This window comes from Pecten maximus, chromosome 3 (genome assembly GCF_902652985.1).
Source record: "Pecten maximus chromosome 3, xPecMax1.1, whole genome shotgun sequence".
Classification (NCBI taxonomy): domain Eukaryota; kingdom Metazoa; phylum Mollusca; class Bivalvia; order Pectinida; family Pectinidae; genus Pecten; species Pecten maximus.
The window spans coordinates 44,002,466-44,028,478 of record NC_047017.1 but is presented as its reverse complement, the minus strand read 5'-3'; the positions used below and the strand labels follow the sequence as shown (position 1 = coordinate 44,028,478).

At 35.2% G+C, this 26,013-nt stretch overlaps 2 protein-coding genes across 2 annotated transcripts; one reads left to right on the top strand and one right to left on the bottom strand.

Moving 5' to 3' along the window:
- Nucleotides 1–12,094, top strand: LOC117324311 (serine/threonine/tyrosine-interacting protein-like; the record flags this gene model as incomplete). The annotated part of the gene is given in 9 exon segments (XM_033880098.1): nucleotides 1–33; nucleotides 2,775–2,828; nucleotides 3,703–3,800; nucleotides 4,149–4,209; nucleotides 4,881–4,957; nucleotides 5,340–5,390; nucleotides 9,053–9,125; nucleotides 9,515–9,578; nucleotides 10,172–12,094. Coding segments are annotated over 9 exon segments (591 nt in total), but the record flags the coding sequence as incomplete, so codon positions are not given.
- An 828-nt stretch (nucleotides 12,095–12,922) lies between these two features.
- LOC117324310 (cryptochrome DASH-like) lies at nucleotides 12,923–24,767 on the bottom strand. Its single transcript, XM_033880097.1, has 13 exons — nucleotides 24,594–24,767; nucleotides 23,150–23,322; nucleotides 22,546–22,645; nucleotides 21,185–21,303; nucleotides 20,324–20,472; nucleotides 19,819–19,981; nucleotides 18,606–18,775; nucleotides 18,218–18,277; nucleotides 17,514–17,596; nucleotides 17,100–17,174; nucleotides 15,037–15,156; nucleotides 14,325–14,501; nucleotides 12,923–13,907 (listed from the first exon to the last, which is right to left on the bottom strand). Exons 1-13 carry the CDS (start codon nucleotides 24,747–24,749, stop codon nucleotides 13,821–13,823), a joined length of 1,632 nt encoding a protein of 543 aa, XP_033735988.1. The 5' UTR covers nucleotides 24,750–24,767; the 3' UTR covers nucleotides 12,923–13,820.
- Between the last annotated feature and the right edge of the window lie 1,246 nt (nucleotides 24,768–26,013).

The window sequence follows — 26,013 nt, the reverse complement described above, 5'->3', positions numbered from 1 at the left end:
GACTGGAGATATGTCATGAGAAGGCAGATGCAAGTAAGTCAACCTGTCGTGTTAAATTAGATTTGAGAGTTACTTGGTCTAGGTCAAAGGTCAAATGTCACACTTTAAAGGGATATATTCCACACCAGATGAAAAACTGTTGGCTGTTCTTTATTCTTTAAAAAACTTTCAATTACTTTTAGAATTATTGCAAGCATCAAAACATCTTTCCTGTGGTCAGTTTGGACAAGAAAAGTTGGTGGGAATACCCTCAGTCAATATATGATTGGATTATCTTAATATATATCACACATTAGGGGAATCCACACTAAATGGTCTCTGGATCATAAATTTTGTTTGCAGTATTGTAGGATTGGGTATAAATACACAAGTGTGTACGTTGTTCAGTTATAACTTCCGATGTGATCACAGTTTCATTAATTCAGGTTCATTAGGATTATTCCTAGTGAAATCTAAAATGTACATATGCAGATTTCACACTGTTTTGTTGATAAAAGGCAAACATCTTGTGGTGCAGTTATTAGAGCCAGTTGAATTATTGCCATTTGGTTGAGCTATGAAGCGCTAGATCATGTAGATTTTGTTCAAATCAAAAAGTATATATGTTTGTGATTCGATCTAGCAAGATAGATTTTCTTCATATTAAAAAGCGTATTTTTTTTTGCATACGATATCCATCAAGAAAGTCATTTTTGTGAAAATTTTAATGAAAAACATCTTAATAAATCCAATCATGAATGGAAAATTCCTTTATCACTTTTTCAAAGTAATTTGGACTGTATGATATATATATACTATAGACCATGTGATGTGTGGGGTAGACCTTTGTATGATATATATATATACTATAGACCATGTGATGTGTGGGGTAGACTGTATATATACCATGTGATGTGTGGGGTAGACCTCTGTATGATATATATATATATATACTATAGACCATGTGATGTGTGGGGTAGACCTCTGTATGATATATATATATATATACTATAGACCATGTGATGTGTGGGGTAGACCTTTGTATGATATATATATATATACTATAGACCATGTGATGTGTGGGGTAGACCTCTGTATGATATATATATATATACTATAGACCATGTGATGTGTGGGGTAGACCTCTGTATGATATATATATATATATACTATATACCATGTGATGTGTGGGGTAGACCTCTGTATGATATATATATATATATACTATAGACCATGTGATGTGTGGGGTAGACCTCTGTATGATATATATATATATATACTATAGACCATGTGATGTGTGGGGTAGACCTTTGTATGATATATATATATATATACTATATACCATGTGATGTGTGGGGTAGACCTCTGTATGATATATATATATATACTATAGACCATGTGTGGGGTAGACCTCTGTATGATATATATATATACTATAGACCATGTGATGTGTGGGGTAGACCTCTGTATGATATATATATATACTATAGACCATGTGATGTGTGGGGTAGACCTCTGTATGATATATATATATATACTATAGACCATGTGATGTGTGGGGTAGACCTCTGTATGATATATATATATATACTATAGACCATGTGATGTGTGGGGTAGACCTTTGTATGATATATATATATATATACTATAGACCATGTGATGTGTGGGGTAGACCTCTGTATGATATATATATATATACTAGAGACCATGTGTGGGATAGACCTCTGTATGATATATATATATATATACTATATACCATGTGATGTGTGGGGTAGACCTTTGCGAGCTTTTACCAGTACTCTCTTTGTTTTTATTAGCACATGAAAAATATTTTTCACTTCACAAAGGTTTTATTGAAGAAATAAATTCATAAAACAGATTTCAATACACTTTAATACATCTGTTTTTACACTTTAATACGTCTTGTGTTTTATTAAATGGTGATAAGAATTCACTCATGATTTACTAATTATAAGGTTGGAGCTATTAATGGTTAACTGAAATTGATATTTAGATGAACTAACAGTTCAATATGATATATACCCTCCACAATAAAGTTAGGAGGGGGCAGTATTCTAGAATCAAGTTGTCCATCTGCCCAACTGCCAGTGTTAGGTTTTTGTCCAAACAAATCTTCCTACAGTTTTCATCAAAGCTTTGTGAAACTCTGTGGATTTATCATGTAGTCACCACACAATGAAGCTGTCCACCTGGGCTTATTTTTTGGATCCAAATATTTTCATAGCAGGTATATGCCCCCTTTATGATTATTGAAGAATGTTTCTTGTCAGGACAACTCCTGCAATTTTTATCTGAATTTTGTGAAACTTCACTGCATAGTCATCTCATATTTGCCAGTTGCACACCTGCACATATTTTTTGGATCCATGCACTTGCCAAGTATTTTTATTGCAGTGATGCCCCTTTTAAGACATCTCCTTCCGATCTTCCGAAATATTTCATCCAAACTTTTTGAAACTTCATTGATATATAGACAGCAGCTATGTTTTTGATTCAACAATTTTATGGCAGCTTTGCCCCTTTGCCAAATCTTTCTAGACATAATCTTGTACAGCACACATTTACACTGAAGTTGTACACAATAATAATACTGTCATGTGCTTTTACTGTTTGGTCATCAATTTTTTCTTCTTTTTATCTTAACAAATGGTTGGGGCCAAGTAGGAATCTGGATGGATAGGGGAATAGGAAGTTAAGGTAGTCCGCCATGAATCCTGGCAACAGTTAAAGTTTTTATGTGTTTTATTAATTTGGTTCAAAAATAAAACTTGCAGGAGATTGTACCCAACCTGTACCTGGGACCATATGCAGCAGCCATGAAATCACAGGTTAGTCAAGATGTTTGAAACTCTAGGTTGTTAAAATGTACTGATATAGTTTGTTGTTTCAGCTCTGTACCTGTAGAATCAAGATTTTAGTGCACGTGTATAGATATCTGTAGGACTTGTTTGGGTATATTATGTGGAATGTGACATCACATGGACCCTTGGATCCCTATGTGTGTGTGTTTGGGAGGATAGGGTGGGGGGGGGGGGGGGATTTTTTAAACAAATGTACCATGTAAAAATAAAATCTGGATCATATGTCATCCTTATGTTCTGTTTGATAAAAACTATAACAGGTCTTAACTAGAATTCAAAACAATGAGAACAAAACAAACCTTTTTGTTTCTGTTCATATATGACTGAAATTATAACTTTAGACAAGGATTTTTCTGCTAGTGTGACTATATTATAAAGGTTATAACTTAGGCAATGATGTTTCTGCTAATGTGACTATTAAGTTATAACTTTATACAAGGATCTTTTCTGCTAATGTGACAATTAAGTTATAACTTTAGACAAGGATCTTTTCTGCTAATGTGACAATTAAGTTATAACTTTAGACAAAGATCTTTTCTGCTAATGTGACTATTAAGTTATAGCTTAAAATTTAGACAAGGATTGTTCTGCTAATGTGACTATTAAGTTATAACTTTAGACAAAGATCTTTTCTGCTAATGTGACTATTAAGTTATAGCTTTAGACAAGGATGTTTCTACTAATGTGACTATTAAGTTATAACTTTAGGCAATGATTTTTCTGCTAATGTGACTATAAAGTTATAACTTTAGACAAGTATGTATACAATAATGTACCTGCTTTTTGTACATTTTGTTTCTCCTCATGTGACGGTAAAGTTGTAACGTTGTGGACATTTCAGCTCCAATCTCTACAACAACATGGCATAACCCATGTAGTGTGCATCAGGCAGAGCATTGAAGCAAACTTTGTGAAACCAAACTTCACAGAATATTTTAAGTAAGTTGGTTTAGCATGCCCTCACATTATGTACATAATTACACAATGATATGGACGTTTCAGATCCCTTTCATTGAAACATTGTTCTTTCTAGCAAGATATCATCAAGAATTTTATGTTATCATTTCGAGAAATTAAGTTAAATGTATCAATAACATATTCTAATTCGTAATTAAGTTACTGGTTTGTTGCCTACTTGACTACCTATCGCTAGGTGTCATCTCAACTATAGTCTGTGTTCTGTCGGCATCCACATGTAGCAATGTCACTTGCTGTATATAACTCATTTGATCTCCTTGGTGAATTAAATTATAATTTTTTTTTTTAAATATGTACGTGTTCCAACAGGTACCTCGTATTAGACATAGCCGACTGTATGACAGAGAATATCATCAGGTTCTTTCCACAGGTAGGTAACTTTATTTACACAGATAAATAACTGTATGACACACAGGTAGGTAACTTTATTTACACAGATAAATAACTGTATGACACACAGGGAGGTAACTTTATTTACACAGATAAATAACTGTATGACACACAGGTAGGTAACTTTATTTACACAGATAAATAACTGTATGACACACAGGTAGGTAACTTTATTTACACAGATAAATAACTGTATGACACACAGGGAGGTAACTTTATTTACACAGATAAATAACTGTATGACACACAGGTAGGTAACTTTATTTACACAGATAAATAACTGTATGACACACAGGTAGGTAACTTTATTTACACAGATAAATAACTGTATGACACACAGGTAGGTTACTTTATTTACACAGATAAATAACTGTATGACACACAGGTAGGTAACTTTATTTACACAGATAAATAACTGTAGGACACACAGGTAGGTTACTTTATTTACACAGATAAATAACTGTATGACACACAGGTAGGTAACTTTATTTACACAGATAAATAACTGTATGACACACAGGGAGGTAACTTTACCTACACATATAAGCAACTGTTCAATTGGAAATTTAACATAATTTTACATGACAATTGTAAAAACATTTTGTGTTTTGAATGATTTTTAATACAGTAACTTTTTCTTTTCTTTTTTAGGTTAGAGACTTTTTAAATGATTGTTTTCAAAGCGGTGGTAAGGCTCTTGTACATGGAAATGGTGGTATATCCAGGAGGTATGCTGTCTATATTTCTCATCTTCTACATCAATGTCTTTGTAGATATGTATACATTTTAAAAAATTATCTAACATTATGAAATAAATCCAAATGTATGTAGCAAATGCCTACCTTTCAGCATTTCATTATGTATGTAATTAATTAACAGTGCTGTCATTATCGTTCTGTTGTGGGAGCACATCTATAGACCAAATGTGTTTCATGTAATTAAATTCAGAAGTTTATAACATTCACACAATGTAGCTAACTCTGAATTAGATATAGGACATTGTTGCATTGTTATTAATTCAAACTTGGCCAAAAAGTCTTTCTTTTTTAATATATTGAAGCATGTTGTTTGTATATTTTTATTATTTTATTTCTTTTTTTTCCATTGCAGTGCTGCTTTAGTGATAGCTTTTATTATGGAAACATATGGATTATCATTTCGGTAAGTATGGCCCTTAATTATGGAAACATATGGGTAATTATCATTTCAGTAAGTATGGCCCTATATAATGGAAACATATTAGGTTATCATTTCGGTAAGTATGGCCCTTAATTATGGAAACATATGGGTAATTATCATTTCAGTAAGTATGGCCCTATATAATGGAAACATATTAGGTTATCATTTCGGTAAGTATGGCCCTTATAATGGAAACATATTAGGTTATCATTTCGGTAAGTATGGCCCTTAATTATGGAAACATATGGTTTATCATTTCGGTAAGTAGTCACGTCAAATCAATCTTATTTAAAAGTCGGTACATGATTTAAAAAATTATAATTTCGGTAAGTATGGTCCTTAATAATGGAAACATATGGGTAATTATCATTTCAGTAAGTATGGCCCTATATAATGGAAACATATTAGGTTATCATTTCGGTAAGTATGGCCCTTATAATGGAAACATATTAGGTTATCATTTCGGTAAGTATGGCCCTTATAATGGAAACATATTAGGTTATCATTTCGGTAAGTATGGCCCTTATAATGGAAACATATAGGTTATCATTTCGGTAAGTATGGCCCTTATAATGGAAACATATTAGGTTATCATTTCGGTAAGTATGCATGGCCCTTATAATGGAAACATATAGGTTATCATTTCGGTAAGTATGCATGGCCCTTATAATGGAAACATATAGGTTATCATTTCAGTAAGTATGGTCCTTTATAATGGAAACATATATATTGGGTAATTATCATTTCGGTAAGTATGTCCTTTGTTTTAATATGCATCATTATCATGATTACATCTGTAAGATTATGTTTTCTAATTTATTATACCTCCCACTTAGTAAAGGGGTATATTATAATAGTACAATGTACATACTGGTACATAATATACTAACTATCGTATCCTTCAATCCTGTGGACACCATATCTCATGAACACCAAGGCATGTTTAGTTCATGTTCACACCAAAGCACCATACCTTCAAGGTCTACACATGATTGGATTATGGTGGTCATTGATCAAACTTACAGCTCAAAGATTGCAATTGACCACTCTTCAGTTTTAAAGCTTGTATACAGGATTTCTCATGAGATATTGAACAGATTCTTATACTCACCGATTACATCACACCATGGAGCTCTGCACCTAGATTTTCTGGTCATCGATCAAGGTTAACGGTCACACAAACCTGACCATTTCGGGAAAAAAAGTGTTTAAAAGATATTTTGAAACCCCGGGACAGATTTAATATTTTGATGAGGGGAGTGTGGGTATATCTATGCAAGCCCCTGGACAGATTGAATATATTGATGAGGGGAGTGGGGGTATATCTAGGGAGTGGGGGTATATCTATGTGAACCCCTGGACAGATTTGATATATTGATGAGGGGAGTGGGGGTATATCTATGTGAACCCCTGGACAGATTTAGTATATTGATGAGGGGAGTGGGGGTATATCTATGTGAACCCCTGGACAGATTTGATATATTGATGAGGGTAGTGGGGTATATCTATTTGAACCCCTGGACAGATTTAGTGTATTGATGAGGGGAGTGGGGGGTATATCTAGGGAGTGGGGGTATATCTATGTGAACCCCTGGACAGATTTATCATTGATGAGGGGAGTGAGGGTATATCTATATGAGCCCCTGGACAGATTTGATATATTGATGAGGGTAGTGGGGGTATATCTATGTGAACCCCTGGACAGATTTAGTATATTGATGAGGGGAGTGGGGGTATATCTATGTGAGCCCCTGGACAGATTTATTTTATTGATGAGGGGAGTGGGGGTATATCATTGTGAACCCCTGGACAGATTTATCATTGATGAGGGGAGTGAGGGTATATCTATTTGAACCCCTGGACAGATTTGATATATTGATGAGGGTAGTGGGGTATATCTATTTGAACCCCTGGACAGATTTAGTGTATTGATGAGGGGAGTGGGGGTATATCTATGTGAACCCCTGGACAGATTTGATATATTGATGAGGGTAGTGGGGTATATCTATTTGAACCCCTGGACAGATTTAGTGTATTGATGAGGGGAGTGGGGGTATATCTATGTGAACCCCTGGACAGATTTGTTATATTGATGAGGGGAGTGGGGGGTATATCTAGGGAGTGGGGGTATATCTATGTGAACCCCTGGACAGATTTAGTGTATTGATGAGGGGAGTGGGGGTATATCTATGTGAACCCCTGGACAGATTTGATATATTGATGAGGGTAGTGGGGTATATCTATTTGAACCCCTGGACAGATTTAGTGTATTGATGAGGGGAGTGGGGGGTATATCTAGGGAGTGGGGGTATATCTATGTGAACCCCTGGACAGATTTATCATTGATGAGGGGAGTGAGGGTATATCTATATGAGCCCCTGGACAGATTTGATATATTGATGAGGGTAGTGGGGGTATATCTATGTGAACCCCTGGACAGATTTGATATATTGATGAGGGTAGTGGGGGTATATCTATGTGAACCCCTGGACAGATTTAGTATATTGATGAGGGGAGTGGGGGTATATCTATGTGAGCCCCTGGACAGATTTATTTTATTGATGAGGGGAGTGGGGGTATATCATTGTGAACCCCTGGACAGATTTATCATTGATGAGGGGAGTGAGGGTATATCTATTTGAACCCCTGGACAGATTTGATATATTGATGAGGGTAGTGGGGTATATCTATTTGAACCCCTGGACAGATTTAGTGTATTGATGAGGGGAGTGGGGGTATATCTATGTGAACCCCTGGACAGATTTGATATATTGATGAGGGTAGTGGGGTATATCTATTTGAACCCCTGGACAGATTTAGTGTATTGATGAGGGGAGTGGGGGTATATCTATGTGAACCCCTGGACAGATTTGTTATATTGATGAGGGGAGTGGGGGGTATATCTAGGGAGTGGGGGTATATCTATGTGAACCCCTGGACAGATTTATCATTGATGAGGGGAGTGAGGGTATATCTATATGAGCCCCTGGACAGATTTGATATATTGATGAGGGGAGTGGGGGTATATCTATGTGAACCCCTGGACAGATTTAGTGTATTGATGAGGGGAGTGGGGGTATATCTATGTGAACCCCTGTACAGATTTAGTGTATTGATGAGGGGAGTGGGGGGTATATCTATGTGAACCCCTGGACAGATTTAGTGTATTGATGAGGGGAGTGGGGGTATATCATTGTGAACCCCTGGACAGATTTAGTATATTGATGAGGGGAGTGGGGGTATATCTATGTGAGCCCCTGGACAGATTGAGTATATTGATGAGGGGAGTGGGGGTATATCTAGGGAGTGGGGGTATACCTATGTGAACCCCTGGACAGATTTGATATATTGATGAGGGTAGTGGGGGTATATCTATGTGAACCCCTGGACAGATTGAGTATATTGATGAGGGGAGTGGGGGTATATCTAGGGAGTGGGGGTATATCTATGTGAACCCCTGGACAGATTTGATATATTGATGAGCGTAGTGGGGGTATATCTATGTGAACCCCTGGACAGATTGAGTATATTGATGAGGGGAGTGGGGGTATATCTATGTGAACCCCTGGACAGATTTAGTATATTGATGAGGGGAGTGGGGGTATATCTATATGATCTGCCCACTTTGCTTTTATTTATTTCAGTAATGCCTTTGTGTTTGTACAACAAAGAAGATTCTGTATCAACCCAAATGAAGGCTTTGTCCAACAGTTAATTGTAAGTTGTTATCATTGTTAATTCTTGGTACAGTACAGTGACACAGATTTTGACTAGAACCCAAGTCTGTATTATTGACATTGATCAGCTACAGGGACTTCAAGGTCATGTTCAAAGATCCTAAACAACAAAGATTTGAAACCTGTGTTGTTGTTAACATATTTTTGAATTTGAAAAGAGGCTGAAGTTGATGAACTTTTTCAAAAAGTCCTTTGCATGTCAGTATTTTGTTGCTATTTTACTGGGTGTTGCAATATGAAGGTCTGTCATCATTTCTTTTATTCATAACTTTTGAACAGTTAATTAAAGCTATCTTATTATCAATATTTAAGTTTCAGAGGTTTCTTAAAGTTGATTTGTCTAATCAATTTAAACTATTTGATTTCCAGGAATATGAACCCATCTACAGAGCAAAATTGAATTTCCAATATGGTGATAGATCCAGAGATAACTGTAAGTACAAAGTAATTTTTGTTGTTGTTGTTTGTCCTGAATATTTAAAGTGGGGTCAGATTCATGTAAATGTAGCCAGAAAAGAGAAATTCAGTGAAAGTCTTACATCTGGGGAGATATTTGTGGTCGACTGTCAAGATCAAAGGTCACACTTGATCACCTTTGGAAAGCTTTAATGTGTACAAGATACCTGTATCTCTTAAACCCTGCACAGATTTATTTTATAAATGAGCAGGTGGGGGTATATATCATGAACCCCTGGACAGATTTATTTTATTTGATGATGGGGCTGGGGGTATACCTATGTGAGCCTTAGAGGGGACCTGCTCACTTTGCTTTCATCATACATGTATATCAGGGAGGTTTTTTGCACATTTTATGCATCCCATATTACTTTAATTTATACCAATTGATTTAATTACAAAGTACAAGGTATGTATTTGTTAAGACAAACATTATGTATCACCAATATCGTACATTGTACCATGGGCTTGTATGTAAACATTGGAAATTAACTCAATCAATATGTCTGTGATTGTACACAAGAAAAGTGAGGAATTTTATTTTATTGATGCCTTTTTTCATTCTTGTAGCTTATCTCAAAAGAAAACATCCCGACGACGACGATTCCTCAGACAATGATTTCAAGGAAATGAGGGTTGATGATGGATGAAAAAAATGAGAAAAATAATCAAAGACATGATGCCAGCATGCCTGATGGAGTCACATGTAGCCTGTTGGGCGGTAGTGAAAAGGCCATTCATACCTATGATACAGCCTACTCAATCAGAGGGAATAGGACACAAACCATCAAGAAATATATATTTTATGCTATATCTACATCTACTAGTCATAACAACTGTGTTCCCTACCATCATTTATAATACATGTATTTACTTTATATCAGTATCATTAAACATCACCAATGACTCAATTGAATTTTAAAAATGATCACTGCAATATTCTTGTTTTTACAGCTATATATAATTTACTTATATGTTAGCAGTGTATGACCAAAGAAACATGTCTCAACCAAACATTCCCCGACTTATCTATCCGAATCGAACATATGTGAATATTAATTTCTAATCTAAATATTTCAAAACCTTAATTTTCAAACCAATTATTTCCCAACCTAAATTTCTAAACCAATTATTTCCCTACCTATATTTCCAAACCAAGCATTACCTGACCTTAATTTCAAAACCACCATATGTTTTCCACTGCGACTGATTTGAGTACCAACTCTATCTCATAGTATTGAGAATTTGAGACTCAACAAGATTTTAGAAATGGTGCATGTTCTTGACTTGCTTAAATTGACTGTTAATGCTAAAAAAAAACTATGAAACACAGTACTTGTTGTCATGAATATTTGCATCTATTAATTGACCCATTTAAAAATAATTTGTTCATTTTTTTAAGAAGAAAAATGGGCTGCTAGTTTACATGACTTTAAAATATGCAGTCAGTTGGGAAAATACCAGGTATGATGTTTATTTTCTAGGAGTTGACTGAAAATAATGCAAGATGCATGACTAGTGTAAAAGTTAGCTTGAAATAATAGACATATATTAATATGCATACCAGTCAAGTTTCAGTTTGGGACTTAATTGAACCTTGCAAAATTTGGTTCCTTCAAAACTGGAGATTTTGAAAATTAAATAAATCATTTTCCCTTATCTAAGGTATTATCCTTTAAGTTAAGTTATGATAAGGTTTTTTTAGCAAAAAAATGATTGGATTGGTCATGTTTTCCAGTTTTTACTTTTTGATAGGTATACATGCTTGTGCGTCAGTCTGCCTGGCGTAGTATACCCAGTGATAAATACTTCTGTAGTAATTATTGTTATAGGATCTTAATTGTCTTCCATTGTCTAGACTGTGCCAGAAGTCAATAGCAAAGATCTTTCTGGAATTCTGTGAAAGTGCCTTCAATATTCCCTACACTTACCAAAGATGAATACTTCCAGCAACATCCACAATTGGATTGTATGATATCACAATAATATGTTCAAACAGACACAAGACCATGATATATTTAGAAATAGTAAATACACCAGACAATTCATGTAAGGCTAAATAAGGAAATTTAAATATAAATTAAGATAAAATATGACTAAAATTGTTTCCAGTCAAGTTTATCTGTTCAACTTGTATTAAAGTACCTGGTACTGCAAGAGTGCATAGGCGATATCCAAGTTTTCCATATTTATATAATTCTAAGAAAGAAGTAGAATTTCTCAGCTTTTTTGTTTGTTTTGTTTTGTTTTCTGATAAACCATTGATGCATTTCCACCAGCTTTATGAACCCGACACATCAAATTAATATACGTACAACTTCATTAATTAAATGTAGATTGTAATATATCTTATCAGACAGTTACCAGTGAAAGGGCTATGTGAAAAAAGTATGGAATAGTTTGTTGATGTTGAATAAAATTTGTTGTACTAAATGCACTGTAAAACATCTGATATAATGAGATCTATTGAGCAATAAAGTTGATGTTGATCTATAAATTAGTTTGTATTTATTGGGGTTTTTGTCCTGGTTTTAATTCGGTCAAACCTGCCTGAAGGACATTCATCACTCTGTAGACAGTACGTATGTATATAATTAGTGTTCATACATCTCATAGAAATATCACATCACAGAAGTTAATGAAGTAAAACATCAATTTATATTCCCTACATTTGAATCTTTTATACAGTAAATACCTGTCAGTACAGACCTCGGTCCTGATTTAGTTCTCAACATAACAATAAATTGTATATGAATTTAACCTCTGTAGTATGTACAATAAAGGCTTTAGACAGCTTTGACTGTACTTATTATGTTTCACTAGAGTTAATCAAAAAGTCAATTGTTCCTCAAAAGTAGGAAATTCTCTTACCAAAAATAACGTTTAAAGGGGCTTTCCTTCTTACGGACAGCAGAAACATGCAAAATTTCTATTGATGAAATCAATGTAAAAACAAGAATTTTGTGAGTGTTTGTGCCTACTAGTTATGAAATGTGCTGAAAAATGAGGAATTGTACACAAATACCGTCTTTCTTTGCGGTAATTAGTGATACTTTGGGGGCAAATTAAAATTTGTTAGGACTTAATACTTGAAGAACTTCATTTTACCTTGCGAGTAAAACTGACGTATTAATGTAAAGATTATAACTTTTACTACTTGGGGAAAAGTACATATTTTCCATTAAGTTCCATTTTGACAACCTAAACTTTATTCAAACGAAGGAATGCCCCTTAACATTTTCCTGGATCTCTGTGACTTTAATCATGTTAAATCAGTTGACTACCTCAGCATCCTCACCTATAAACAAATCCCAGCCAATACTTTGTGTCAACTTTATTGATGACATTTAATGATTTATTACAAAACGTGTGTATAGTGATCAACCGATCAAATAATGGGACTAAATGTCATGGAAACTTGTAAATAATTCAACATAAAGTTTCTAACACCTTATAAATAATGAAATACACATACAATAGTAAAGCAGCTATGTTGGAAGATGAAGTTTTACAAATTCACCTCCAATACCTGTATTGCACCTATCATCCTAACACATGGTTTGATATAAGTGAGACCAATGACTAAACAAATACCAGACTAACAATCCAAAATGTCACATTAATAAGCTCCTCTGGTGTTCCGAGCACTTGAGAAATATTTCTGTCCAGAATTTAAGGTTTATCTCAACAGTGGTAACTTCTAGAACCATATTTACAGCCCTCATATATCACGATCAGGCCCCAGTTGTTCAAAAGGGGATCAGCTTAATCACTTGATTAGTGAAAAAATTCATTTCTCATTTGTTGCAAAACCTGTGAGTATATCGTCTTTAAATTATGCCATTTGGAAGAGAATTAGAATTACAGAATTTCATAAAGTTTTGACAAGCTTGTTCTACCAGAAATTATTAAATCAGGATTTGAATAATGTTGTTAAAATGTGATTAGCCTAATCACCTTCTGAACAACTGGGCCCAGAACCTAGGGAAAATTGTCCATGTTCTGTAGATGGTACTGTCGCAACATCTGTCATTATGGATGATTCCAAGAGATTCTTGGACAACACACCAGGACAAACAACCTTGTTTTGTTGGTGATGCCACCAGGAACAAATATTCTTGTTTTATGGGTCGTACCACCAGGCACAAATGTCCTCATTCTCTTGGCGATATCATCACTGTTACTGAGATTCTGTGTCCTTTGGAGGGTATCTTTATTTCTACTGAGAGCCTTTGAAGTAGAAGTCTATACCTCTGTTCTGTTTCTGTGTAGTGGGTCTACTGCTGCCTCCTCCATGTGCTCCTTCCTGTAGGAAAATAAGTATATGGTACTTTGTTCTATTGCTGTGAAATCTGAAAGGTTTTAACTAAATTGAGCAAGAGAGAGCATTTTTATTAGTGTTTTTTAAAATCATATTCTTAACAATTGGTAAAATCATAATTCACAGACGTCAAATTAGACAAGAACTACCAGAAATATTCTTTGATAAAAAAATAACAAAGCCATTGCTATATTATCAACATATTTGTGTCTGACTTTATTTGATGAAGAACTACAAATTAATTAAAATCAGAGAAACACTATCAACGTGAACAAGTTGTGTACCATATTTTACCAGGTATAAGCCCAGTAGGCTAATGCACTGGTAAAAGTAGCAGTGTAACTCTCACATATTGTTTCTTGACGTGCCTGTACTCAATCAAGAAGCTAGGTAGACTAGTACCTTGGATTTGCCAATGTGTCTGCTCCATTCCGGTGCCACAACAATGGGGTTGGGGTAGGTTTCCCCAAGAGATACTTCAGCTTTGGCCAGGCTTGCAGGACTGAGGGTCCACACAGTATGGACAGCTCCACCACTGACTTTGTTTAACTCTGGTAACCACAGGCGGACATAGTCTCCCTATTATATAAATGAGGATTGTACCAGTCTAACGTTTGTATTACACACAATCTAGTGCTTGTAATAGATAAAAATATTACATGAGGCCGGTCTTGTGCTATAGAGAGCTATTAGGGTGAAGTGTCTTGCCCAAGGACAGAACCACCATAATAGCATAGGACAGTCTGTGTTTCAAGTTTCTATAAGAAACTGACTGACCTAAATACAGGGGACTTGTTTCTCTAGCGACAGAGTTACCATAACCGTAAACATTCTACACTCTCAGTGATCCTTATCTCCCATATCTAGTATACACGATGAGGTTTCACAGAAAATTCAATCCATACATTCAGTGTACCACACACTTCATGCTCTGCTGTCTGATTGGCTATTCCTAATTAACCTCAGAACCATTTTCAGAATTGTCAGAACAAGTCAACCAAGTGATGGCCTTCACTGAACTTACATAAGGATCATAGTTAAGCCCCTATTTGACATTAAACCTTTATGACCTATCCATTCCAATCATTTAAGTGACAGCCTATATTTAACTTACCTCAGGATCATAGTCAAGCCCTTGTTTGACCATGTTGAACTTGCGATCCTCTCTAGGATCATTTCCTATACCAGCACTGTACAACCAGTTGCCATAGTTACTGCACACATCATGGTCAATCTGAAACAACCCATAATCCAAGGATCAGAAAGTTACATTTATGGAGACCATAATGTTACTTTGTACAGACATAACAATGTCTTCCAAGATTATTTTACTTCAAGTCAAAGTGGATTATAATGTAGTCATTGTAATGAAGAAATACTGGTCACAACATTTAACAATCAGGACATTTCGAAAAGTTCAAAGGTATTTCAAAGGTAAGTCAATTTTTCTTTAAACAACAGATCCAAGAGGGATCTTGGCGCCCACCATTGAATGATCTTTATTTGTTCTATGTATGATCTTTTCTCTACTTTAAAAATTTGACAACAAGAAAGTCCTCATATGAAATCTAAGAGACTTCTTAAAGAAGAATTTTCTGTGAATTAGAAAAAACATTGCTAAACTTCAAATGTCAGCAATTTCACTTTCTGGATCAGACTTAAAATCTGGCACATATAGGGACCAAGGTAAACCTACACATGAAGTTTGAGATAAAGGTAAACCTACATACAGTATGAAGTTTGAGATAAAGGGAAACCTATATATAAAGTTGAAGATAAAGGGAAACCTATATATAAAGTGTGAAATAAAGGGAAACCTATATATAAAGTTTGAGATAAAGGGAAACCTACATATCAAGTTTGAGATTTAAACCTACATATGAAGTTTGAGATAAAGGGAAACCTACATATGAAGTTTGAGATAAAGGGAAACCTACATATAAAGGTTGAGATTTAAACCTACATATGAAGTTTGAGATAAAGGGAAACCTACATATGAAGTTTTAGATAAAGGGAAACCTATATATAAAGTTTGAGATAAAGGGAAACCTACATATGAAGTTTGAGATAAAGGGAAACCTACATATGAAGTTTGAGATAAAGGGAAACCTATATATAAAGGTTGAGATTTAAACCTACATATGAAGTTTGAGATAAAGGGAAACCTACATATGAAGTTTTAGATAAAGGGAAACCTACATATGAAGTTTGAGATAAAGGGAAACCTACATATGAAGTTTTAGATAAAGGGAAACCTATATACATGTATAAAGTTTGAGATAAAGGGAAACCTACATATAAAGGTTGAGATTTAAACATTCATATGAAGTGAGATAAAGGGAAACCTACATATGAAGTTTGAGATAAAGGGAAACCTTTATATAAAGTTTGAGATAAAGGGAAACCTACATATGAAGTTTGAGATAAAGGGAAACCTACATATGAAGTTTGAGATAAAGGGAAACCTACATATGAAGTTTTGGATAAAGGGAAACCTACATATGAAGTTTGAGATAAAGGGAAACCTATATATAAAGTTTGAGATAAAGGGAAACCTACATATGAAGTTTGAGATAAAGGGAAACCTACATATAAAGTTTGAGATAAAGGGAAACCTACATATCAAGTTTGAGATAAAGGGAAACCTATATATCAAGTTTGAGATAAAGGGAAACCTATATATAAAGTGTGAGATAAAGGGAAACCTACATATAAAGTTTGAGATAAAGGGAAACCTACATATGAAGTTTGAGATAAAGGGAAACCTACATACGAAGGTTGAGATAAAGGGAAACCTACATATAAAGGTCGAGATTTAAACCTACATATGAAGTTTGAGATAAAGGGAAACCTATATATCAAGTTTGAGATAAAGGGAAACCTACATATAAGTTTGAGATAAAGGGAAACCTACATACGAAGTTTTAGATAAAGGGAAACCTACATATAAAGGTCGAGATTTAAACCTACATAATTATTATGAAGTTTGAGATAAAGGGAAACCTACATATCAAGTTTGAGATAAAGGGAAACCTATATATAAAGGGAAACCTACATATGAAGTTTGAGATAAGGGAAACCTACATAATTATGAAGTTTGAGATTTGAATATTCTACCATCTGATGGTGGGCTAAAAATGTTTGGTTCTAACTATAATTTTGAACTTGACTAATTACCAGTTGAGATTCAAACCATTCAGCTCCCATTCTCCAGTCCAGTTTCAGATCTTTGGTCAAAAAACTAGCGACGTTCTGAAAGGAGAGAAAATAGGGATGAAATAATTTTAAAAAACAGGTGGAGAAAGTTTTGTGTGAAAGTTGAATGCTGTTGGAAATGGTACATTCAATAAAATCTCACTGGACCAGAAACTGATGATTACCAGCAGTTGATCTTTTACAAAATAAGAACAGAACTTCTGATATTGATCTGTGTTCTGCTTTCCTTGACTAAGGCTTTCAAGACCTACATAATATGAAAGTCTGTCAGGTTTTACCTGAAATGTTAGACTAAAAACAAAGGTGTACTGGTATATCTGCTGAAGTGAACAGGCCTCTGACACATCAACCCACGTGATGACATAAGATATGTACCTGTCTACCTCTGTTGGACATGAAACCTGTGGCAGCCAGCTCTCTCATGTTGGCATCCACAAATGGTACACCAGTTCGTCCCTCTGTAACAGAAATTAAACCTAATGTTGACCTAATTTTATATTTTACAGAGAAAATTTCTTGTTTGTTTGCTGGGTATATCACAGGGTAATTCTGAGGTGGAGTCTCCTTGTAGTAGTTGGTGACTACTTCACTGAACAACATATGGGAGGTTTTTCGCATGCCATCCAGATTAAGTGGCAAGTGTCTTACACAACAGTACAGGCCCGCCAGTTTCTCAGCTTCCCAAAACACACAAACTGACATGATAAAAAGCGATGGACCTCGGATCATCACCCAAGTTAAGGTGGCCTGGCGCTCTGACTGAGGTTGAACAACATAAAATAAAATTTTGCAATTTTTAAGTGTTCATTCTCGATAATCTACTATTGAACCATATAAAAATGTTGTCAGATCTGCAAAATTTTGTCGGTTTAATTATTTTATCATTTTAAGGTCACACCTTATTTTTCTAATTCTGATGATTCTGAAGAAGATATCTGAAGGCTGTTTGAATTTAAATCTTACATTTGATATTAATTATTCTTTTCCAACTAGTTTTTAAACATATACCAGTATGAACAGGCCCTTGGAAGGCAACCTTACTCCAGCTAATCAATTCACAATTAACAAATAAGTCATACCTATCCAGGCTTTCAGCAGGTTCTGGTCTTGTTTCCAAGGGATATTTTTCCCCTGTATACCTGAATTATACAAATAATTGGTTTAAACATATATTATTGCCTTAACATGACAAAATAATTAGGCACAGGTTCTTACAACTAATTACAAATAATTAGAATCAACAACATTTAGATAATTACTTATGCATGTAATTTTTAATTTGTTTTCATTAATAAACAGCCAGTGACATGGGGAAAAAATTTAAGTGATGATATATACACATCAGTTTCAATTTTCCCATTCAAGAAATTATTTTGTTAATTTTCAACATGAAATTATGAAAGAAAGGAATCCTATAAACCAGAATATCTTTGACATCCCAATTAACAGAAAATATGATCATCTCACCTCCCTCAAAGAACAATTTTTTGCCGTACTTCAAAGCCACAAATCTGAAGTAGTCCCTCCACAGTAACTCAAAGATGACCCAGTATGTTGACTGGTTTGCCACCCGTTCTGCTTCGTATCTCTTTATCTCCCAGTAGATATGGCGCGGTGAGATACATCCATGGGCAAGCCTGATTAAACAGTTCAATAATTTTTATTTTTTACAACTTTCATAGGATAGAATGTGTGCTGTTTAAATTGAAAGGTGCTGGTACCTTGTGTCACTAACTAAGTCTTTTGTAAAACCTTCTGAAATTGCTGTTGAATCTTAGTCCCAGAGTTTTTCTGTAAACTACGACAGCCATTGTTGTAACCTGTATATGTCACATTGTAATTCATTTGAATAGTGACACAGTTCAGAACATACACATACTTTTTAAGTTCTTTTGAAATCCAATATTATTCCAAATATTATTAAATCAAATATTATTGATATTGAGGGGAAGTATACATTTTTGTCACAAATTAATTACTGGAGACTGCAGTTGATCCCATGCAAATTGACCCTGGCTTCTGCCAGGTTGATGCCATCCCACGAAACCAATAAACCATCTTAAGTATATATATACATATACCCGTTAATATTAGGTCAAGAAACCTCAGAATGTTGGAAGTATATCTCTTAGATAACTGGAGCAGATTATTTACCAAACTACACATAGTATAACTACTAGGACTTAAGTCAGAGCCAACAAGGCCATTTCTAGATTAGTATAACTACTAGGACTTATCATACAGAGAACTTGGTGGAATAGTCAGAGCCAACAAGGCCATTTCTAGATTAGTATAACTACTAGGACTTATCATACAGAGAACTTGCAGGAATAGTCAGAGCCAACAAGGCCATTTCTAGATTAGTATAACTACTAGGACTTATCATACAGAGAACTTGGTGGAACAGTCAGAGCCAACAAGGCCATTTCTTTTCTAGTATAACTACTAGTACTTACCACACAGAGAACTTGGTGGAATAGTCAGAGCCAAAAAGGCCATTTCTCGTCTAGTATAACTTCTAGGACTTACCACACAGAGAACTTGGTAGAATAGTCAGAGCCAACAAGGCCATTTCTTGTCTATAGTATAACTACTAGGACATACCATACAGAGAACTTGGTGGAATAGTCAGAGCCAAAAAGGCCATTTCTTGTCTGGTATAATAACTACTTGGACTTACCATACAGAGAACTTGGTGGAATAGTCAGAGCCAACAAGACCATTTCTTGTCTCCTTATAGGTTGACACACTGTCAGATTGCCAGAGATAGTGGTTAAGTCGGTCAAGGGCAACAGATTCTCCTCCTTGGAATGATATCACAGAACGTGGGTCCTCTGTTAAGTCTTAAAACAATCAAATCTTTTACAGAAAACAGTAGATAAGAGAGTATGAAATTTTATGACTGACTTTTAAAATCCTGTCAAATCAATTCTGCTTCATTTAACTTATGAGTGTACATTCCAAATAAGTTATGATATGCAAGACATTGAGGATTAAATATGCACAAATAATATGATACCTTTGGTTCGGTTTATTCAGTTTAACGTCCTATTACTATTGTCAGACATTTTTAATTTGCCAAATATTAAGAAACTTAAAGATTACTATTTTAAATTATGAAATTTATCATAAGTAAATACTAAGGAAAAATTCATTTCAATTTTGATAACGATTGTTACAGATACCTTTCAAACCAAGATCCTTTAAAGTCGGGAGCTGGCCATCCTCAACACCAGGTGGTAGGGGTTTAAGTGTGTCTGGCAGGGTAAAAGATTTCCTCACTCTGGCCTGACCTTCAACACTCTTACGAAACTGTGTGTAAACATCTGGTAACCTGGCCAAAGAGACCATATTCCCACATTATCATTATGACAATGGTACTGCATAATAGATTTTATAAATTTAGTCCGAGTTCATTATTGTTGTAGATATCTCATTCTAGGGCAAAATCACTACATCCATAGAATTTTACACTGATCTTGAAGTACAAGTACATGTATACCAAATGTTCTGGATACCTTAACAGAATGTGATGTGGTTACCATCAATTATTCATTTATCATGGTATCTACCTTGTCCTATGACTGGCTTTCTTTGAGATGATTAACCCAGCAAACAGCCATACAACCAATAACAGCTCAAACCTGAACAACACCTATACATTAAATCGCAGATGTAACACAGATGTCCTTTACAGTTCTCTCTCGAACTTGAGATTCTATAACTTTTAGAATATTTTGACCTCAGTCCTGCATATTACCTGGTAAACAAGCATTACACACAGTACATACCAAGATACAGTTCTTTGTACCCATTAAAGAGTTTATGAGCAGAAATTATGACAGAATGATGACCGAGGGTAACACTATATACATTTGTATGTTTCTGGTCATAAAAACATGAGACATAAAAAGTCATCATCATAATGATTTTCAATGCATTCAGAATTTTACCCCATAAAATGGTCATGACTGGTGCTAAGGTTGCATTTCAACTGGAAAGTCTTTCTGTATGCCATATAATGCAAGGGCAAGTTCTTCACTTACTGTTGAATCTCGAAAGGAAGGTCGTCCCTGTGGTACAGAGTGTGACCCCAAAAAGTTTGTACTTTAACGCCACAAGTTTTCTGCAGTTTTGACTCCACATCAAGCTCCTCACTGGTCACCTATTACACAAACAATATGAAGCATGATGAGTAAATGCATGTACAATGTACCTGTAAAGTTTTCTTTAAATTGTATTTCACCTATTTTTCTTTTCCATCACAACAAATCAGTATTTAGCATAGAAAATTGACTAGATAATTTATATAATCCATCGAAGATACAAAATTCTTAGATTAAATGAGCTGCCAATATTCCAAAGAGTGAATATGATGTTAACCAGATCAAGAAATGAAATACGATATACTTTTTAATGCAAGGAATTTCATACTTTCAGTTTCTTCATAAACACAATATCAGCAACATTATATACCTTACCCCAGGGAGTGTTATTAACTCAAAAAAAAAAATTCTGATAATGAACATTTTCATCAAAACAAGAGATTCCAGAGGGATCTTAAATGGAATCCAACATTGAATGATCTCTGCAAGATTGGTTCTATTTAACACTGATATTTTCTTTACTTCATCATTTGATTACAGAAACTTCTTTCTAGATCTCTCTTAGAGATACCAAGGGTATCTACTAGCTTCACAGTCTAAGGGAGCTAACTCATCAATTTTCTTCTGCTATTCTTGAAATGTATATCCCAGATCAATTACTTTTTATTATAAATCAGAGACCTTTATAGCAGGTTTATTGAGCTCTGAATAATACTTCAGTCTTAATATAATGATTTTCCTTTAGACCTAGCCACTTGGTGAATGGAAACAAGATAATCCTGTCATTCTTAAGCGTTTAAAAACATACCTGTATATGATGAACGCTGTTCTACATTACTGTTTAATTACAGATAGAACCAAATATTGACTTTTCTTACCTCCATTAGGAAAATGATAGTTCTACGAAATAAAAACCCAGCTTGCTACTTAAATTGACATGAATAACTATGCAGTGTTTACTGTTTTATTATATTTTTCTTTCTTTCTTTTTCATAATTTGTTCAGGTACATTTAGTAATTAGTCCAACAAATCAGCTGAAATATGCTGTAACTCCATGCTCTTTTGACATTTTTGACATGTGTTCTCCCCAAGGAAATTCCATGAAGTCGGCAACATCTAAATTATGCTGAAAATAACCTTACTTGTGACCTAGCTGTTTATTGTCTGGGTATACCCACCTCCTGTTGATAACATAGCTTCTTTACAGTATTTAATTAACAATACTGTCAGGGTATACCGACCTCCTGTTGATAACATCGCTTTGTTACAGTATTTAACAGGACTGTCAGGGTATACCTACCTCCTGTTGATAACATAAGTAAGACACTTTGTCCTGGCCAACAGTTTGTATTATCTGTGGTACTATCTCTTCTGGTTTCCCCATCCTTATCACCAAACCACTGTAAACAAAAACATGGCATGAGTGAGATCACACTTACTGCAGTTTTGTGTATGGTTACCTTACATCTGTAACCCTCTAGGTGAATCGACAAAGGCAAACTGAACACAGCACAGCAGGACTACAATATGCAACATACAGTTACAGGAATATTCCATAGAATCTTTCTATTTAATCACACAGTTATAAGTTGATTTTTTTTCTCACATTGAGGAGGATCAGTCTCCTTACACCATTCTGATCTATCAGAGTTACTTCCCTTCCTTGAACTCTAGCAATAACTTGACAGCCAATGCAAGGGAGTCAAAAATGCCTTACACATAATCGTGTTTCAGTTATCTTTGAAACTGTAAAATAACAATGAAGCAAATTCAGGTTTCATTAGTTGATATACTTATTAAGCATTATTCCAAATAATCAATTTATTTGGAGAATTTTTTTAGGGTGAAGGATCACAGAAATTTAGGTGTCATATCTAGATCTACCCTCATCCTTTTTTTCATACCTTCCTTTGCTTTTCAATGTATTCTGAAGGTCTGCAGCACTTTCCAAGAGGAACTTAGCACGATGTGCTCCAGTTTTGGGGAAATTGAAATGATAGGTTCCTTGGAAATGGCGAGGATCAAAGCAATATATTGGCAATACATATTCAGCTGTCTTGTATGCCCAGTGCAGAACCTGTAACAAATTTAACACAAGAAGTTTTGCTTCAAGTTTCTTTTAAACAAAAAGGAAGTTCTGTAGACATATATTTAAACTAGAAATGTCAAAAGGATGGCTACATGACTATGTACCCCCGCAATCTGCATGAGTCAAGGGACAACTGGAACTGTTATTTAGAGGCTAACTAGTAACTAAGATAACCTGTGCATGCCCCTATTTCTGAAATTCAGAATGGCTGGAATATGTGTTGTTCATAATAAAGAGAATTTAGCCATAAGTTTTCTTTTGTTGAAATCAGTCCAGATTTTGGAAGAGTTGCATGTCTGGACAATAAAAACATGTTTAAATTGACCATGCAGTAATACCATGGCATAAAAAATTGTGAATTTAACAAACTGCATGCATATCTGCACATGTGAAGTTTTGTGAAGTTTTGTGAAAATCGGTTCACAAGTTTAGTAGGGGTTGTCCAGACAAGAAAAACCTATGAATAGTGATCAGTAACCATGACAACCAAAATTTTGGAATTTAAACAGATGCATGCACATCTACACATGGTCCTCTCTATTTGTGTGAAGTGTCATTGGAATCAGCCCGTCGGTTTAGGAGTTGTCTGGACAAGATGTGTCTATACAGACAGACAGATGGGCGGACGGACAACCCAATTCCAGTATATACGTATACCTTCACCCCTACTTCGTAATTATGATAGGTAGACTCAGATTTGGCTTTTAGAATACATATGTATAAACACGAGATTTACATGGTGTTATACCTTATTATTTAAAATCCCAATACCGAGCCCATATATTTCAAACTTAAAAACTTAGATATAGTCTATATATGCCGTAACAGAAGTGCATTCAAATCTTTTGTCTTAAGGATTACATTGATACAGTGTACATCTATATCTTGACATTTTTTTTCTTTTTCACTGTCTGTGATAAGAGTACTTATCAAATTATTTTGTTCAAACTGTGATGAATATTTGCACGCCTAGCTGATGTATTTATTCTATGAATATATAATCTTGTATTGTTACTTCAAATTTTTGTCTGTCGTAGAAATAGCTCTACTGGGCTAATGTTTGTTGTTAAAACACGACACAAAATAAGGATTCTTATATTTTGTTACATTTAGCTAGTAGGCCTAGTCATAGCCCAAGTTTCCTCTGGCCCTGACACCGTGTACACCAGACATGGTGTCAGGGCCAGAGGAAACTCGGGCTAGCCTATTCAATTTTCGTTCTAAACAGTACGATAATGAACATTTCAAACGGTTCGTACCTCGTTATCGTGCAGCCTCAAATCATTACGAAGAAGACAGATAATAACTTTTGAAGACATCGTCAAATTCCAACTAGACCTATTCGTCCTTTGGTAATGCGATTCCAAATTTTGAGATGTTATGAAACTTGTTCCACGTGCGGCGGTGTGCTTCATCCGGTAGTATCGGGGTTTTACGTCCTGATTTGAGGATAAACCGAACAAGTATGACGTTCCGAACAAGTGTTTACGAAACAATCAAGGGAAGCTACTCTAACTATTCCTATTATGGAAAAGCCTTGTTAGTTTTATGTAATAAATTGTATAATTTTCAGCGAGAGTACAGATATTTTTATCTGTTTGTATGTCTGGAAATGTCTTTTTAGCTTTTATAGTGAAAAGTTACATGCGTTCGATTGTTTTTTTATACCTGCTGCATTAATTAGGAAGCGTTTGTCTACCTTTTTCATTACGACATAACGTTAAACTAGTTTAGGACTAATTTCAACATCATACTCTGAGTATGTGTTTTAGAACTCTCAAAGTGTTATTACAATTTTTATGATACTAAAGTGTGTGTGCAACCGGAAGGAGGTCGCGAAAGATAATTTTCATTTATGGCAAAACGCCACCTAGCTATGTAGCCCGAGTTTTCTCTGGCCCTGTCACCATGTCTGGTCAGACATATGGTGACAGGGCCAGAGAAAACTCGGGCTACTAGCTATGATGCATCACGAAGTCACCCAAGACTTTGACTGGTGTCACCAGTGATTCAGTGAAGCGTGTGTGACCTTGAGCGTAATCTGGCCTGCAAGGTTTTGGTTACTGAACCATGAAGTTATCAAACTCTTATTAACCTTTATGCATTTAAAGTTCTTATACATACGTTAAAAAGAGTAAGCTATCAATGAACTATTTAAAAACAATTACAGCTCAGTTTTAGACATGTACATGGTGTCGTATAGTGTAGGACAAAAGCCCCCCCCCCCCCCCCCCCCCCCCCCCCTACCAAACACCCCGTGTAAGAGCGTATTGTTTATGTTACAGTTACACAAATGAAAAACCTACCAAACACCTGTGTAACAGCTTATTGTTTGTGTACAACAGTTCAAGTAGTTGTTGTTGGAACCGGTTGTTAACATTGCAGATACATATATATATATATGTATATGTAGCACTTCAGAATCAATTAAAAAATAAATATCATCTTTTTTATGAAGGGGCTTTTGTCCACTTTTTTATTAGGGTGAAGGGGCTTTTGTCCTAGTAGCTAATGTCGGGGGGGGGGGGGGGGCTAATGTCCGGGGGGGGGGGGGGGGGGGGGGGGCTAATGTCCGGGGGGGGGGGGGGGGGGCTAATGTCCGGGGGGGCTAATGTCCGGGGGGGGGGGGGGGGGGGGCTTTTGTCCGTACCTCGTTTAGAGTCGTCGTAAACAATGCAG